Genomic DNA, 16237 nt, shown 5'->3' with positions numbered 1-16237 from the left:
GTCAAATTTGTTGTATAACATGATGTTTTGGTGCTTAATTTGTAAAATCATAACCTAATTTGATGTTTAATAGGCTTTTCCTTAATCTCTCCTTATTATCCAACATATTTGCTTATCCAACGTTCTGCCGGCCTGTTTATGTTGGATAAGTGAGACTCTACTGTACTTGTAAAAGTCCCCTGCCCCCTGATCTTCTAGGCAGATATAGTAATATTACTATTACTATTATTATTATCACTCCAAAGTTGGAGTGGATGGCCTTTGGGGGGGTCTCTTCCAACTCTGGGATTGTATGATTCAGAGGCTGGAGAGTCATCTTTGGAGAGGGGCTTTGGGTGGGTATTCCGGATGGGGTTGGACTGGATAGCCGTTGGGGTCTCTTCCAACCCTAGGGTGGAGTGGGGTGCCTCCATCCGCCTCGCAGCTTGGCTCATCCTCCTTTACTTTTCCTCCTCCTCCTCCTCCTGCTCCCACCCGCCCATCTCCTGGCTGGTGACTCAGAGGCAGGCATTGGGCTGAGTTCCTGGGCGGGGCCCCAGAGCCGAGGAGGGAAGTTGGGCGAAGTTGAGAGAAAAACAGAGAGAGACTTTGCCTTGCTCTTTGGCGCCTCGCCTCCTTTTCTTCCTCCTCCTCCTGGCCCGGCTTGTGGGACCCACAGGACCCGAAGTGCCTCCCTCTCAGCCCCAGACCCGCCATGGCCGAAGAGCAGCCCCAGGTCGAGCTCTTTGTGAAGGTAAGAAGAAGAGAAGGCAAAGGGAGGCAGGCATGCCTTTGGCGCGCCTCTTTTCTCGGCGTCTCCCTTCCTTCCCCTTATGGTTTTCTTTTCCTTCTCAATGATGCGCCCTTTGGGGAAGAAAGGAGCCTAGAGGTCATACTTCCAGCCTCTTTCTCACACCGCCATGTAATCCAGTTTCTGAGTCCAGCTTTGAACTGGACTGTACGAGTCCACGTTGCCAGACCCTGCAAAGAAAGAGAAGGCATTTCTTTTACTTTGTCTGCACTTCCTGCCCCCTCCCCATTTCCTCTCCCTGAGAAAGGGAGCCTCAGAAAAGGAGCCAGAAGTCAGACTTCTGGGTTTGCCTTTACAAAGATTGTCCATCCTTCTGATAGAGTTTTGGAGGCTGCAATCCACACTATGGAATTAATACGGTTTGACACCACCTAGGACCCTTCCACACAGCCATATAAGGCAGAAAATCCCACATTATCTGCTTTGAACTGGGATATCTGAGTCCACATTGCCATATACAGTAGAGTCTCACTTATCCAAGCTAAACGGGCCAGCAGAAGCATGGATAAGCGAATATCTTGGATAATAAGGAGGGATTAAGGAAAAGCCCATTAAACATCAAATTAGGTTATGATTTTACAAATTAAGCACCATAACATCATGTTATACAACAAATTTGACAGAAAAAGTAGTTCAGTACGCAGTAATGTTATGTTGTAATTACTGTATTTACGAATTTAGCACCAAAATATCATGATATATTGAAAACATTGACTACAAAAATGACTTGGATTATCCAGAGGCTTGGATAAGCGAGGCTTGGATAAGTGAGACTCTACTGTATATCAGTTCAAAGCAGATAATGTGGGATTTTCTGCCTAGGTATTCTGGGTTATATGACTGTGTGGAAAAGCCCTTGAATTCCCATGGCTCAATGCTTATGGGAGCTGTAGATTGGTAAGGTAATAGCCTTGTCTGGCAAAAAAAGAGCGAAGAATCTTGTAAAACCATAACTCCCATATTCCATGGCAGAAAAGCTGGTGTCAAACTGCACTAATTTGACAGTGTAGACCAGGCATGGGCAAACTTCAGCCCTCCAGGTGTTTTGGACTCCAACTCTCACAATTCCTAACAGCCGGTAGTAATTGTGGGAGTTGAAATCCAAACACCTGGCGGGCCAAAGTTTGCCCATGCCTGATGTAGATTCATACTTAGGCTGCATTTTATTGTTTTCTTACATGGGAGCAAGCCTTGTTGAAGTCCATTGGGTTTTTGAGAGTGTGTATCTCCAGTATAGAATGAATGAGGTTTGGTCCTACTTTTAACTGCCATGACTCAATTCTGTGAAATCTGGGATTTGCAGTTTGCGGAGGCACCAGCCCTGATAGAGAATGTTAAAGACTTTGTGAAACTACAACTCCCAGGATTCCATAGCATTGAGTCAGGGCGGTTAAAGAGTTGCCAAACTGCATTAATTCTAGGTGCACCCTCAGAAGCAACCCCCCCCCCCCCATGGAGTTGAGTTAGGATTGCTCTCAAAAAAATTGCAATCTAAGCCAGGAGGGAGACACGTTTTTAAAAATACCCCAAAAGTTTGGAGAGTGTCCACATTGCAGAATTATAGCAATTTGACACCACTTTGACAGTCATAGCTCCATGCTGTAGAATCCTGGGAGCTGTAGTTGGGTGTGGCACTAGAGCTCCTTAGCTTTTACAGTCACTGTTTGGATCTTAACCTTCATGCATCCTTCTCTTTGCTCTCTGACTTTTGGATCCAACTTAGCTTTTCCTTTGCTATAATGAGAATGTAAAACAGTTTGTGAAAAGGAGCCTATAGTTTGTAGCCCCAGAGTTCCCTGTGATGCTAAACTGCTATAGCTTTACAGTGTGAATATGGTCTTGGTTTGCTTGTCCTCTTAGTCATGCTTGCAGCGGATCTGATGAAGTCATAGAGATTAGGTTAGTCATCCATGACTTGCTACACTGAGTTCAGTCAGTCTAGTTTTAATGTAACTGTCTGGATTCTAAACTTCATACATCCTTCTCTTTGCCCCTCTGGATCCAACCCAACTTACTGTGTTTCCTTTGTGATAATGCGAATGTAAAAGAGTTTAAATGGTCAAGGTTTTGGGAAAGTAGCCTGTCAATTGTAGTGGCAGAAACAAAGGAACATGCGGTGTGTTTCTGAACATGCAGTGTGTTTCTGAAAGGGCCGTCCAGTTGGTGACAGCTTGTACAAACAAATTATTTCCTTGCTGCCTAAACAAATCTAGTGTTTTTCTCTTTCTCCTTGTTGGGATACAGAGTGTGTTTGATAGTTCAAAGAGAGACTTCAGTTGTTCAGCAATTCGAATACTTTCCCATATTCTCTCCCATCCTAAGGTGCATCTACACTGTAGAAATAATACAATTTGACACTAATTCAACTGACATGGCTCAGTGCAATGAAGTCATGGGAGTTTTGCAAAGTGTTCAACCTTCTCTGCCAAAGAGTGCCAGTGCCTCACCATACTACAACTCCCAGGATTTCATACCATGGAGCCATGGCAGTTGAAGTGGCATAAAGCTATATTACTTCTCTAGTGTATAATTGTGTCCTGGGATAGGAGAGATGATATGGGAAAGTTTTTGCCAATTGTAGCAAAATTTTGTGGTTTCTGTGTGTAGCAACAAAACAATCCCCTTCTATAGCGGAAGTACTCCCCCTCTGATTAAGGAGCAGACAATTACAACTTGTCAGTAGAAAAGTTTATACTGAAATGTTTACATATCTGTAGCAGAAGATCTTGTCTCTTTTCCAGCCCTTCTTTATGATACTCTCAGTTCATAGCTTCTTCTTGGCAAAAGGCCCTCTGTGGTTGTCTTCACTAGTCCTTCAGTTTCTTTTCAGCTTCATCTCCAGCAGCACACAGCAACAACAATCACCCACAACATCACTAGAGAAGCATGTGCTTTTGTAGTACACTTACAACTACTCCACTTTGGCTGTAGATTGCTCAATGCTAGCCATGTGGTTTGACTCTTAATGCTTGTTGACCCTGATCCTTATATTTATTTGTTGTCATCTAAGAAATGATATAACATAAAAACTCGGACAGAAGTCTCTCTTCAGTCTATCAAAATACTTGAATTTGAGTGTAGATCTGCCCCTAGAGTTTGGTATGAATAAATTCCATGATTGGAATTGCCACATAAGTGTAACCCAAACTCTTTTAATGTAGTGACATTGATATATCTTGGATTACAACTCCCATTATTCCTAGCCATCATGGGTAACATGATCGCAAGCCTGACACTATGGAGGGTACTGGCAACAATGGCAATCTTTTCCAGTGGGATTATCCTCTATGTGCCAGCATCTCCAGGCTAGATATCTACCTCATCCAGTACTATGAACTACTAAACTCAAATCAAGGAAAAGCTTCATGAGAACCACCACTCTTCTTAACGTTCCCCCAGCAACAGCAAGAGTATCCCTCTGGGCAGATAAACCAAGAAATCCCATTGGATGGCCCTCCACAAGGGTCTGCCTCCAGGGGCAAACTAAGAACTTGGAAGTCCTTGAACAGAAGTGTAGTAGGCAGATCAAAAAATAACCTGACAAAATTGCACTACCTAAAAGAATCCACCTTGTGTGACTGTGAAGCAGAACAGACAACTCCGCAACTGTATGCTTGTCTGCTATGACCTGCTTTATGTACAGAGGAAGAATAGTTTGAGGCTACAGGCAATGCAGTCACTGTTGCCCGTTTTTGGTCAAAAGATATTTAGCTGCGAGTGCTCCTTCTGTTTTTATCAGTTTTATACAATTTAGCCAATGCTTTTGATACGAAAAAACTACTATGAACAAGTAATGTTTCTTGCAGTAGGCATTTGTATACTTTCAGTTCATTCTGAGGCCTGATGGCACAAACTTTTTTCTCTACTTGGCCTTGCTTCTCTTGAGTTGTACCACTGTGGATGTTTGGAAGCCAAATCTTGACAGACATTGGGCAGATGTGAGGGAAAAGACAAGTAGAACATTCAAAAGGACCAACCAGCTTGCTTCCCAAATGTGGTCCTTCTCAGATCCCTCTAGCCAGTCAGGATGCAGCAGTTAATGAAAGATGAGAAGTCCATGAAGGATGCCCATGAATAGAAGGTGTGGTCCTTCTACCTTTTTCATCCCACACAGGCAAGCCCGATGACACCTTTTCCTCTTTCTTGAAAAGGGCAGGGCAGGAGGAACACAGATTGAGCCACCTGGTGAGTGGGTTGACTTCTAGATGATGATGATTTTATTTGTTACCCCCCTTTCCTTAAGACTTGAGGCAGGATACAACACAATTAAAATAAAACCTAAGACCATTAAAACATATATATTTAAAGACAGACATAACTTTTATGTTAAAACACATAGAAGCAGCTATGAGAAACAGCTGGTTGAGTCGGGGATTAGAAATTTATATTTTGGATTACAGCCTGCAGAACCTACTGGTTTCTGGGAATATGGTCCAAAAAGGAACTTTCTCAAACCTCTAACATGTGAAGATATACATGCACGCATCTATCCACTCATCTCTATGCGCTTCCAAGTCAGACTGTAAAACAAAGCAAGTGAATGTGTTGGTTGAATCTGGAGCAAGAGAACTTGTGTGGCAATCTACCATGTGAACTGGAGAAAAGCTTGGAAAGCAGTTGCCTAAGGAGGAGGAAATGTGAAGTTCTCTTCCTCCTCCTCCCTGTATTTTTGGTAACTTTTAGTTTCTACCCAATCATTGATGTGTCTTCAAGTAGTTTTTGACCTATGGGGACTCTAAGGTGACTTGTCCTAGGGGTTTCTTAGCAAGATTGTTCAGAATCAGGTTTGTCATTTCAAAGGTGATCTGACCTTGCTCATTAAGAACCCATCATTGTCTTTGCCACTTTCTCTTCACTAGCATGAAGACTGCTTCCATTATTGTGTGAAAAGGCTTTTAACAACCTTTCTAAGTCACTTGTAGCCAATATGATGTAGTAGTTTGATAGTTAGACTACAGCTCTGGAGATCTGGGTTCAAATACTCATTTGGCCATGGAAACCACTGGTGACCATGGTCAAGTCATGCTTTCCCAGACTTGGAGAAAAGCAAATCTGCTTGAACTAATTTTACAAGAAACCTGGTGATAGATTCACCTTAAGGTCCTCAGAGGTCAGAAATGACATGAAGGGAACACAACAATTCTGACTTCCAGACAAAAAATTCAGGTTCGTTGGTTTCTGCTTGCAAACCTCCCTTTCTTCTGCCTTTATACTTTCATCTGTCCCTTCCAGAGTTAAGTGTGTTGGGAAGCTGTTTACTTTCACAATGATAGAGATTATATGAAATTGGGGTGTGGAACCTTTGGCCCTCCAGGTGTTGCTGGGCTGCTGTTCCCAGAAATCTAAGTTAGGATGATTGGTGATGAAAGATTATGAAAGCTGCAGTCCAAAAATACCTAGAGGGCCATACCTGCCTTGTTATTTTTGCGGTTGTTGTGGACCTTCAAATTGTTTCTGACTTATGGTAATCCTAAATTGATCCTGTCACAAGGTCTTCTGTGATTGAGAGTGTGTGATTCACCCAGTTACATTTTCTTGGCCCAGCAGGTCTCCAGAGTCATTGTCCAACACTTAAACCACAATGTCTACTCCTTCTTCAAATGGCCTTTGGTCCTCCAGATCTTTTTGGCTTCCCAGATAGCGGGACCAATGGTGAGAAGTTAGGGATATTACAGTACCAAACACCCAGAGGACCAAAGGCTTGAACTAAGTCCATGCAGATATTGCTGGATGCAGCCTCCAATGTTACACACAATTCTTTATGCTGGCTAAGGCTTCTTGGGTTTGTAGTCCCAAGTGTTTGTGAAGGATTAGGTTAGATTTCATGACATACTGTTTTATGCCAGTTGATTCCTGATTATCAGCTGAAGAGGAGCTGTTTCTTTATTGATGATGGTCATTCTAGGAAGTTTGTGTTCTGTTTCTGGATGATTTCTGATTTTGCATGATTTGGAGGAAACAAGTCCTGTTGATTTCAGTCAAAAAAGATGTTTAAAAGAGACAGAATCTCTCCTCCTGGGAGAACAAACTGACCTGTGTATTTTGTATAGTCATGGGAGGGAATAGAAGTTATCTTCATAGAATCATAGAGTTAGAAGTCCAACCTCCTGCCATGCAGGAAAAGCATAATCAAAGCACCTCAAAAATGTCCATCCAGCCTCTGTTTATAAGCCTTCAAAGGAGGAACCTTCACCACACTTAGAGGCAGAGAATTTCACTGTTGAACATCTCTCAGTATCAGGATGTTCTTCCTAGTTTCCAGGGCAGCAGAAAACAAGCTTGTTCCCTCTTCCATATGACATCTTTTCACATATTTATACATGGCTATCATGTCTCCTCTCAACCTTCTTTTCTGTAGGCTAAACATACCCAGCTCTTTAAGAAGCTCCTCATAGGGATTCGTGGTTTTCAGACTTTGGTCATTTTAGTTGCCCTCCTCTGGACACTTTCAGCTTGTCAATATCTCTCTTAAATTGTGACTAGAATTGGACACAGTATTCCAGGTGAGGTCTAACTAAAACAGAATAGAGAGACACCACGACTTCCCTTGATCTGGACACTATACTCCTTTATATGCAGCCCAAAATCCCATTGGCTTTTTAAGTTGCTGCATCACATTGTTGGCTCATGTTCAACTTGCTGTCGGTAAAGACTCCAAGATATTTTTCACATGCACAGGTGTCATCCATCGTATCTCTGCATTTCTTTTTTCTGCCTAAATGAAACATCCTACAATTCTCCTTGTTGAAATGTGTTTTGTTGGTTTTGGCTCAGATCTGTAATCCATTAAAAGTAATTTTGAATTCTGATTCTGTCCTCTGGAGTATTAGTTTTCCCTCCTAATTTGGTGTCATTTGCAAACTTGATAGCATGCCATCCAAACATTCATCTGAGTCATTAAAAAGATATTGAACAGTACTGGGCCCAGGACTGAATACTGCAAACAAATCACTTCTTCCCAGGATAAAGAGGAACCATTGGTGAGCACTCTTTTGGGTTTGGTCACGTAACCAAATACAAATCTATCTAACAGTAGTAGCATGCTATTAAAAAACAAATTTGAAGTTACGCCACAGTTATGCAATATTTATACAAAAATAATGAAGGCTTGGCCATCAGTTCTCCTCCTGGGTCTTCTAGATCCAGGGAAGTCATGCTCCCCCTCTATTCTGCCTTGGTCAGACCACACCTGGAATACTGTGTCTAATTTTGGGCACCGCAGTTGAAGGGAGATGTTGACAAGCTGGAAAGCGTCCAGAGGAGGGCGACTAAAATGATTAAGGGTCTGGAGAACAAGCCCTATGAGGAGCGGCTTAAAGAGCTGAGCATGTTTAGCCTGCAGAAGAGAAGGCTGAGAGGAGACATGATAGCCATGTACAAATACGTGAAGGGAAGTCATAGGGAGGAGGGAGCAAGCTTGTTTTCTGCTGCCCTGCAGACTAGGACACGGAACAATGGCTTCTAACTACAGGAAAGGAGATTCCACCTGAACATCAGGAAGAACTTCCTCACTGTGAGAGCTGTTCGACAGTGGAACTCTCTCCCCCGGGGCCGTGGTGGAGGCTCCTTCTTTGGAGGCTTTTAAGCAGAGGCTGGATGGCCATCTGTCGGGGGTGCTTTGAATGCGATTTCCTGCTTCTTAGCAGGGGGTTGGACTGGATGGCCCATGAGGTCTCTTCCAACTCTACTATTCTATGATTCTATGAGTAGAGATATGATACTTTAAACAGCCTTGTTGTTGTGCCTTTCAGTAATTTCTGACTTATGGCAACCCTATGGTCTCCAGAGTCCTAACTAACTTTCAAAACACTACACCATTCTGACTCTCTTATACAAAGAATAATTTCCCATTCAGGTTGTAGCTGGGGGTTAAGGCAAGCCAAAGGAGTGCTCTGGTGTTGCTTTCTGACTTGTGCTCCTTGTTTTGCTCTACAGCATAATCTCCATATCCAATGAAATATTTTAGGTGCTCAGAAGTCCTTCAGTTCAATATTCTCTTTGATCCACATTTTTACAAATAAATTGTAACTATAACATTACAGTAATTAAGGACATCCTTTTTTTAAAAAAAGCACTAAAAAGCAGTGCCTCACACTGTTAAGAGTAGTTTTAATGGCATTTGATGATAGTACAGTCAACTCTTTACATGGGTTTCACTTTTATGGATTTGAGGATTCACAGATTTGATTAATGTAGTCTCTCCAGTAAACTTTATGTTCCCTACTGCAATTCTGTGTTCAGCTTCTGACGGAAGTTGAAGATTCTTAGTGAGGTGTTTTGTCAATAGGAAAATTGCATTCTTCCTATGTTTTTTCTTACAATTTGGGGGGGGGGTGTCCTGCACCCAAAACCCTGTGAAAGAGGAGAGCCTACTGTGTTAGAAAAAATGTTAAGGAGGAAAATCATAGCCATGTATTTCCAAATGTCAAATATCTTTCAGTCTGTACATGTGGTGATTTCTTGAATGTGACTTCCTTTTGTCATGTGATGATTTTCCTGACGATGAGAGATGGGGCTTGGAGCTTTATGTCAGGGCATTCTGTCTTCCTCTGACTGGTATGTCACCTCAACAGTTTGCCCCATCTGTTCTAATACAGATGGTATGGAAGGAAGAATATGAAGTACAGAAAGTGGAATCTTTTATTGCATGAAAGTTGAGACAGTTGATTCCTGAGTCTGGTCGTGGATTTTGAGGGACATGCCAAAACTCAGCATGACAGTTCCTGCAATCTTTCAGCCAATAGGATTGCCTTCTTTTCTGACAGTGTAGTATGATCTCATACCTGGGAATTATCATCCAGTTAGACCTGCTGTTTTTTCTACCAGAGGAAAACTGGAGGCCTCCAGATGTTTTTCAACTGCAGCTCATATTAGCCCTGACCAACATAACAAAGAGTGAGGGATCATGCCAATTTGCAATCCTAACATCTCCATGCCTGGTCTAAGTGCCGTTTTGCATGTTATTCTCCTGTCTTTTGGGGCTGTCTGAAATCTCAGGCCTGGCATTTAGATGCCGTGGATTGATTATTTATTTATTTATTTATTTTTCAAACTTATATGCCGCCACTCCCCTAGGGCTCGGAGCGGCTTACAAGAACCGGCTAAAATCAACAATTTAAAAAACATTTTTAAAACATCTTTTTAAAAAATCTTTAAAACATCCTAAAAGCACCTTTTAAAACATCAGCAACAGAACTCATAAGCCTGCCGAAACAGGTGTGTCTTACATGCCCTGCGGAAGGCCAACAAGTCCCGCAAGGCACGAATTTCAGGTGGCAAGGTGTTCCACAGAGATGGTGCCACTACTGAAAAGGCTCTGCGTCTAGTTGCAGTTAGACGCAAGGTCTTAAAACTGGGGACTTCCAGCAGGTCTTGGTCCTCAGAACAGAGGGATGCTATGGATTGAACCTGGGATGCTATGGATTGAACCTGGGATCTTCTTCTTCTTCTTCTTCTTCTAATAATAATAATAATAATAATAATAATAATAATAATAATAATAATAATAACTTTATTTTTATACCCCGCCCCATCTCCCCGAAGGGTCTCGGGCCAGCTTACATGGGGCCTTGCCTGATAAAACAATCAAATATCAAAACACAGCAATAAAACAGTTATCCAATAAAAACATCAATTACAGTAAAAACAATCGTTAAAATCAACATAAAACATACAATATTAACACTGGAGACTAATTCATAGAACCCAGGCAAAGTGCAACATGTGCCGCAATGGGCTGAAATGGGGAAGGTAATTTCACAGTTGAAATGGACAAAGTGCAATATAGCATTGGCAACACCTCGAGAATGGGGCTATTATAAAATGGGCAGATAGATCAGTCCGACACCAAATTAAGTATCAAAGGCCTGTTTGCTTAGCTTCACCATAAATAGGAAAACTACTTGGAAGGCACATAGCAACAACAACAAATTCCCATGCTGCCCATAAATACATGTGGGTTTCCTTCCTTTGCAACTGGCATGGAAAGGAAATACAGGGTACTAATATCCTTGCAAACTGCTAACATTTCATGCAGATTGTTCAGTTTTGGGACTTATATCCCAAACATACTTATGTTGGTGTTGTCGCAGCAAAATTGGGTTATAGCTGGGTTTTTTAAAATGTCTCAGCTTTCTGCTCAACCTGAACAGAACTAGCATTACTGTACTTCCATGTTACCCTTTTTATATCATTTGGCTGCCTTCACAAGGGGACACAGTTAAAGCAAAGTGGTTTAGTTAACATGTATCATTTTTCAGCTTGCAATTTCAAAACTTGTTAAATGTTAAATGTTTTGTTGCTTTGGGAGTATACTTGAGGGCAAAAATGTGCCTTCCTATCTTTGGCGTTTCAGTGTGTTTCTCCTTAACATCGTTTGGGAAGTAGTTCCAGACTACAACTCCTTTGTACGCTAACTAGCAGCATCCATGGTTTGATTGATAGGAACTGGGACCCAATAATGTCTGGAAAGTGGCTTCTACTGAATGAGGTGATGGTGAGGAATTTGGAGCAAGAGAAAGTGGTTTTGTTCCTGTGATTTTGTATGCTTAAAATTAAGCAAGTCTCAAAGCTAGTCTTTGTCTAAATTTGGCTGTTATTCTGAATTTCCTGGTGGGAAGAATATAATATACAATAGAGTCTCACTTATCCAAGCCTTGCTTATCCAAGCCTCTGGATTATCCAAGCCATTTTTGTAGTCAATGTTTTCAATATATCATGATATTTTGGTGCTAAATTCGTAAATACAGTAATTACAACATAACATTACTGCGTATTGAACTTCTTTTTCTGTCAGATTTGTTGTATAAGATGTTTTGGTGCTTAATTTGTAAAATCATAACCTAATTTGATGTTTAATAGACTTTTCCTTAATTCCTCATTATCCAAGATATTCGCTTATCCAAGCTTCTGCCGGCCCGTTTAGCTTGGATAAGTGAGACTCTACTGTACTCTATTTTTATCCTGCTGTATCTCCCTGAGTGGATTCAGAGCAGATTACAGGATACATATATGGAAATATTAAATGCCGTTATACAATTGACAACAAAGACAGACAGTACATAAACAAAGGCAAGGCTTCCCCTTTTTAATCTGTGCTCGACTTGACCGTGGAGTGGTGCTATTGTTTCATTTTTCCATGCTGAGGAGCCTATTGTCCATGATTGAATTGCCGGCATGTTTTAAGGAGCGCCTTTTACCTCCCCGCCAAAGCGGTACCTATTTATCTACCTACTTTGCTGTTTTCGATTTGCTGGATAAGCAGAAGCTGACGGCGGGAGTTCACCCTGTCCCACGACTTGAACTGCTAGCCTTCTGGTCGGCCAGATTTTCTGTAGTTGGGGGTTTAACCCACTATGCTAGCCGTGTCCCCTGCTGGGATATAAACCTTCATAAACAAATAGTAATTAGGATGAGAGGTGATTAGCTTTTCTTCTTCACCTTTGTATTTTTCCCTTCACTTTGCTTCTCCAGTACTTCCTTTTATTTTCCAGAAAAATAACTTTTACGGGGACTCTAATGCTATCTTGTTGAACATCCAAGTTGTGAAGCAGTATATGTCTGAATACCTGATGCTGACATAAATTGTTGAGTGTCTTCAAGTAATTTCTGATTTATGGCAACACTATCATGGGGTTTTCTTTGCAGAATTTGTTCAGAGGAAGACTTGCCCAAGATCACCCAGTTAGTTTTCATGGCTGAGCAAAGGTTCAAACCCAGGTCTCTCATTGTCCTTGTCCAACACTGAAATTTCTGGCTCTCATGTGATGAATAGGATGGAAACAAACTTCTAAACTTTTTGTTATCTGTACATTCCTTGTTGGAACAGAATACTGGGTTAGCGTAGGAAACTGCCTCCAACTAAATCCGAATATTGGTCCATCTAGCTCAGAATTGTCTTTCCGAACCACATAGGAATCATATGGTCTTCCAGATGTTGTTGGAATGTTACTTCCAACATCCCTGGTTATCAGAGGAGTACCATTAATTGTCCAACAATATTTGAAAGAGCTAAGGCTTTTCACTCTCAATCTGATGTGGTTGTTGCTCTCCCAATAGTTCAAGAAGAGGTCTTTCCCAACAGAACCTAAATGTCCTACTGCACTGGGATGTTCTTCATGAAAAACATTGGCCAGGGTCCTATTGAATGCCATCAAGGTGGAAAGTCCAATAGGCATCTTCATGCATGATCACTGCTGCTTGTTGTCTCCCTCACACAGCAGTTCCAGATTCAGTTTCAGTTTGTGCTGCCAGGTTGTGGATGTGTTGTTGAACAAGCAGTAAAAATGTCAAAGCACTTGGGATTTAGAGCTCTTGTAAGAGCAGTTAACTCAATATACCCTGGTCATAATATATGATACCCAATTTCATGTTCCTTACAATAAAACTGAGAGAGCAGTCCTCATAATTTATGTGTTTATTGAGTTGATATCTCACTTTTCTCCTATAAGTGAGATTCATGGTAGTTCTAAATAAATAGTTGGTGTAATTAGAAACATGGGAAGTTGCCTCACACAGAGTTGGATAGACTGTTGGTCCATTTTACTGCCTGTGCTGACTGACAGTTCCTTTCCATTGTTTTTGGAAGCAGTCTTTCCCAGCCCTATTGCTAAAGGGTGAACCTGGGGTATTTGGTACATGAGACAGATCTTTCACCATTGATACATCCTCTAAGACTAGTAATGCTCATATGTCCAAGCTGATCAACTCTTTTGTATGTTCTTCTCCTTTACTTCCAGTATATTTTACCTGTAAACTCTTCAGGCATGGGCAAACTTGGGCCCTCCAGGTGTTTTGGACTTCAACTCCCACAATTCCTAACAGTCTTCCAGCTGTTAGGAATTGTGGGAGTTGAAGTCCAAAATACCTGGAGAGCCCAAGTTTGCCCATGTCTGCTCTGTAACAATGTTTTATCCTTATTCAGATGTGTGCTTAGAGTTTACTCCTTTGGTGGGGTAAATATCCTTTGCTCTCAAGCTGTGATTAGGACTGGTTAATGATTTATTTGGGATTTCCCTGGATATATGAACATACCTTGGGTATTCTTAAGCACATAAGAGGAGATTGAGATCAGTAGGTGAATCCTGCATACATCCTGGACTGCAGAACATAATTTATGAATCTAATACTTTATGGAGAGGGGATGCCCAGAAGTATGTCACAGGGAGAAATTTTTTATTAACTTCACTATTGGGTTGCTGTGAGTTTTCCGGGCTGCATGGCCATTTCCAGAAGCATTTTTTCCTGATGTTTTGCCTGCATCTATGGCAGGCATTCTCACAGGTTGTAAGGTCTGTAGGAAGCTAGGCAAGTGGGGTTTATATATCTGTGGAATGCCCAGGGTGGGAGAAAAAACTCTTGTCTGTTGGAGGCAAGTGTGAATGTTGCAATTGGCCACCTTGATTAGCATTGAAAAGCCTTGCAGCTTCAAGATATTTATATAAACCCCACTTACCTAGTTTCCAACAGAACTCATAACCTCTGAAGATGCCTGGGCAAAATGTCAGGAGAGAATGCTTCTGGAACATGGCCATACAGCCCGGAAAATTCACAGCAACCCAGTGATTCTGGCCATGAAAGCCTTCGACAACTTTACTATTTCTCTGGCCATGAAAGCCTTCAACGACGTTACTATTTCCTAATGCTAGGCAGAGAACATTAATTTGTATTCATATGCTTGTTCTGAAACTAAATAGGTAAGTACCATATTCAAAAATATCACGGCTTAGTTTTGTTTTTAAGAAAAGGGGAAGTTGTTTCCGGCTGGCATGCACCCAGTGCCCCACGGCTCTTCCTTCATTAACATTTGGTGCTTTTAAAAAAACACAATGGTGTTGTGTTCTTGTATGTAATCAGGCAGCATTCTCCAAACCATCCAAATATGTTGGGCAACCAGCATTTCCAGCTGGCATGGCAATTGCTTCATGTGTGGCATGGTAATTCAATATATGTGGTATATTGGTTTGAACATTGGACTAGAGTTTGATTCGTCTCAGCCTTGGAATCTTAGTTTCGTCAAGACTGGGTGGTCTTGGGTGGATCACATATACTCAGCCCCAGAAAAGCCCCATGGTACATTCGCCTTAGGGTTGTCATAAGTTGGAAAGGACTTGAAGACAATAAATTAAAAGAAAGCTTGGAGAGAGGTTATTTCATTATTACATAAATGAATAAACTCTGTAGAACTTTGAATTATATTTAAAAGTTTTGGGAAGACGAGAAAGAAAGAGATCTGTAGCAAAGGATCCATAAAGATTGAGAGCGAAATAAAACGTATCTTCTACAGTGTCCAGGATATGAGTTTTAGAGATGATGTGAGTTCAAAAGAGTAAACATTTCCCCTTGTAATGTGCTTGGTTGTTAATGCGTTGTGAGGCCAGTGGGGTTTTAAACCCTTTGCCCCATTGTGATCTTAATTGGACTTGCACCATTTGCACTTTCTTTTTGCAAGGGAAGAAGAACTGCCAATGCAAAGTGGATTTGATTGAGATTTGTCGGAGGCCTCTTCTAGACTGCCATATAATCCAGTTTCTGATGCCAGATTATCTGCTTTGAACTGGATTATATGGCAGTGTAGACTCATTTTATCCAGTTCAAAAGAGATAATCAAAGGCCCAGATGCCGGATTATATGGCAATGGAGATCCAGCCTGAGACTGCTGCAGGTGCAAAGCCTTGAAGTAGACTAAGCCAGTCCCAGAGCCCTTGAAATAATTTTCAAATTTCAGGGAATCCCTACATAACAATTACAGGCAGCCCTTCACATTCACAGGATTTAGGAGTGCAGGATCACCACAAATGTGCACTATTTTTAAAAGTAGTCCTGCAGCGCGATTATGTGGTTCACTTCCAGTAGTTATTGACAGTAGAGTTGCACTAGAGATTCCTAAAGAGTTCATATTAATAAAATCTGTAAATAATAAAATTTGTTGCAAAATCTTTGGCCTGGAGATCTGGAGGGAAATGTTGGTCTCAGTCATTCCTTGCAAGCACTACTAACCCCCCAGATCCAAACCCAAAGTCCACTTGTCTTTCGGGACCAGATTTGGGAGCAATGGAGGTTCTGCCTGATCTTTTAATCATTAAAACAATGGCTGTTCTTGGATACGAACTTTTTAATAGGGAAGCTGAGTAAATGTTTTCTTGTGTCAGGAGTCTTCTTTGCGTTAATTATTTGTTAAAGAAAAATCTTGTGCTTGGGAGGAAATTACAAGCCGCATGACATGTATTTTGATCTTAGTCCAGTGTAATTGCCAGAACAAGTCATTCCCTTCTTTTAAATTAAGGGATGCAAAGGATTGAAAAATTTAAAAAATTCTGTTTATGGCAGTGAATGGGATCCTTGAGTCACATTGAGTGATTGGCCAAACTGCTGTCCTGCAACACTCATGATGATGATGATGATGATGATGATGATGATGATGATGATGATGATGATTTATGACCTGCA

General features: G+C 41.4%; 1 protein-coding gene across 1 annotated transcript in view; it reads left to right on the top strand.

Annotated features, from left to right (window-relative positions):
- The first annotated feature begins 522 nt into the window (after window positions 1-522).
- Window positions 523-16237, top strand: part of clic1 (chloride intracellular channel 1) — a 57070-nt gene continuing 41355 nt past the window's right edge. The window contains exon 1 of the mRNA XM_003228055.4: window positions 523-733. Within this exon, the coding sequence (XP_003228103.1) occupies window positions 695-733 (39 nt within the window). The 5' untranslated portion in view covers window positions 523-694. The remainder of the gene's footprint in view (window positions 734-16237) is intronic.

The sequence above is a fragment of the Anolis carolinensis genome, chromosome 2 (assembly GCF_035594765.1).
Source record: "Anolis carolinensis isolate JA03-04 chromosome 2, rAnoCar3.1.pri, whole genome shotgun sequence".
NCBI classification, from domain to species: Eukaryota; Metazoa; Chordata; class Lepidosauria; order Squamata; family Dactyloidae; genus Anolis; species Anolis carolinensis.
This window is presented reverse-complemented; position numbering and strand designations above follow the sequence as displayed.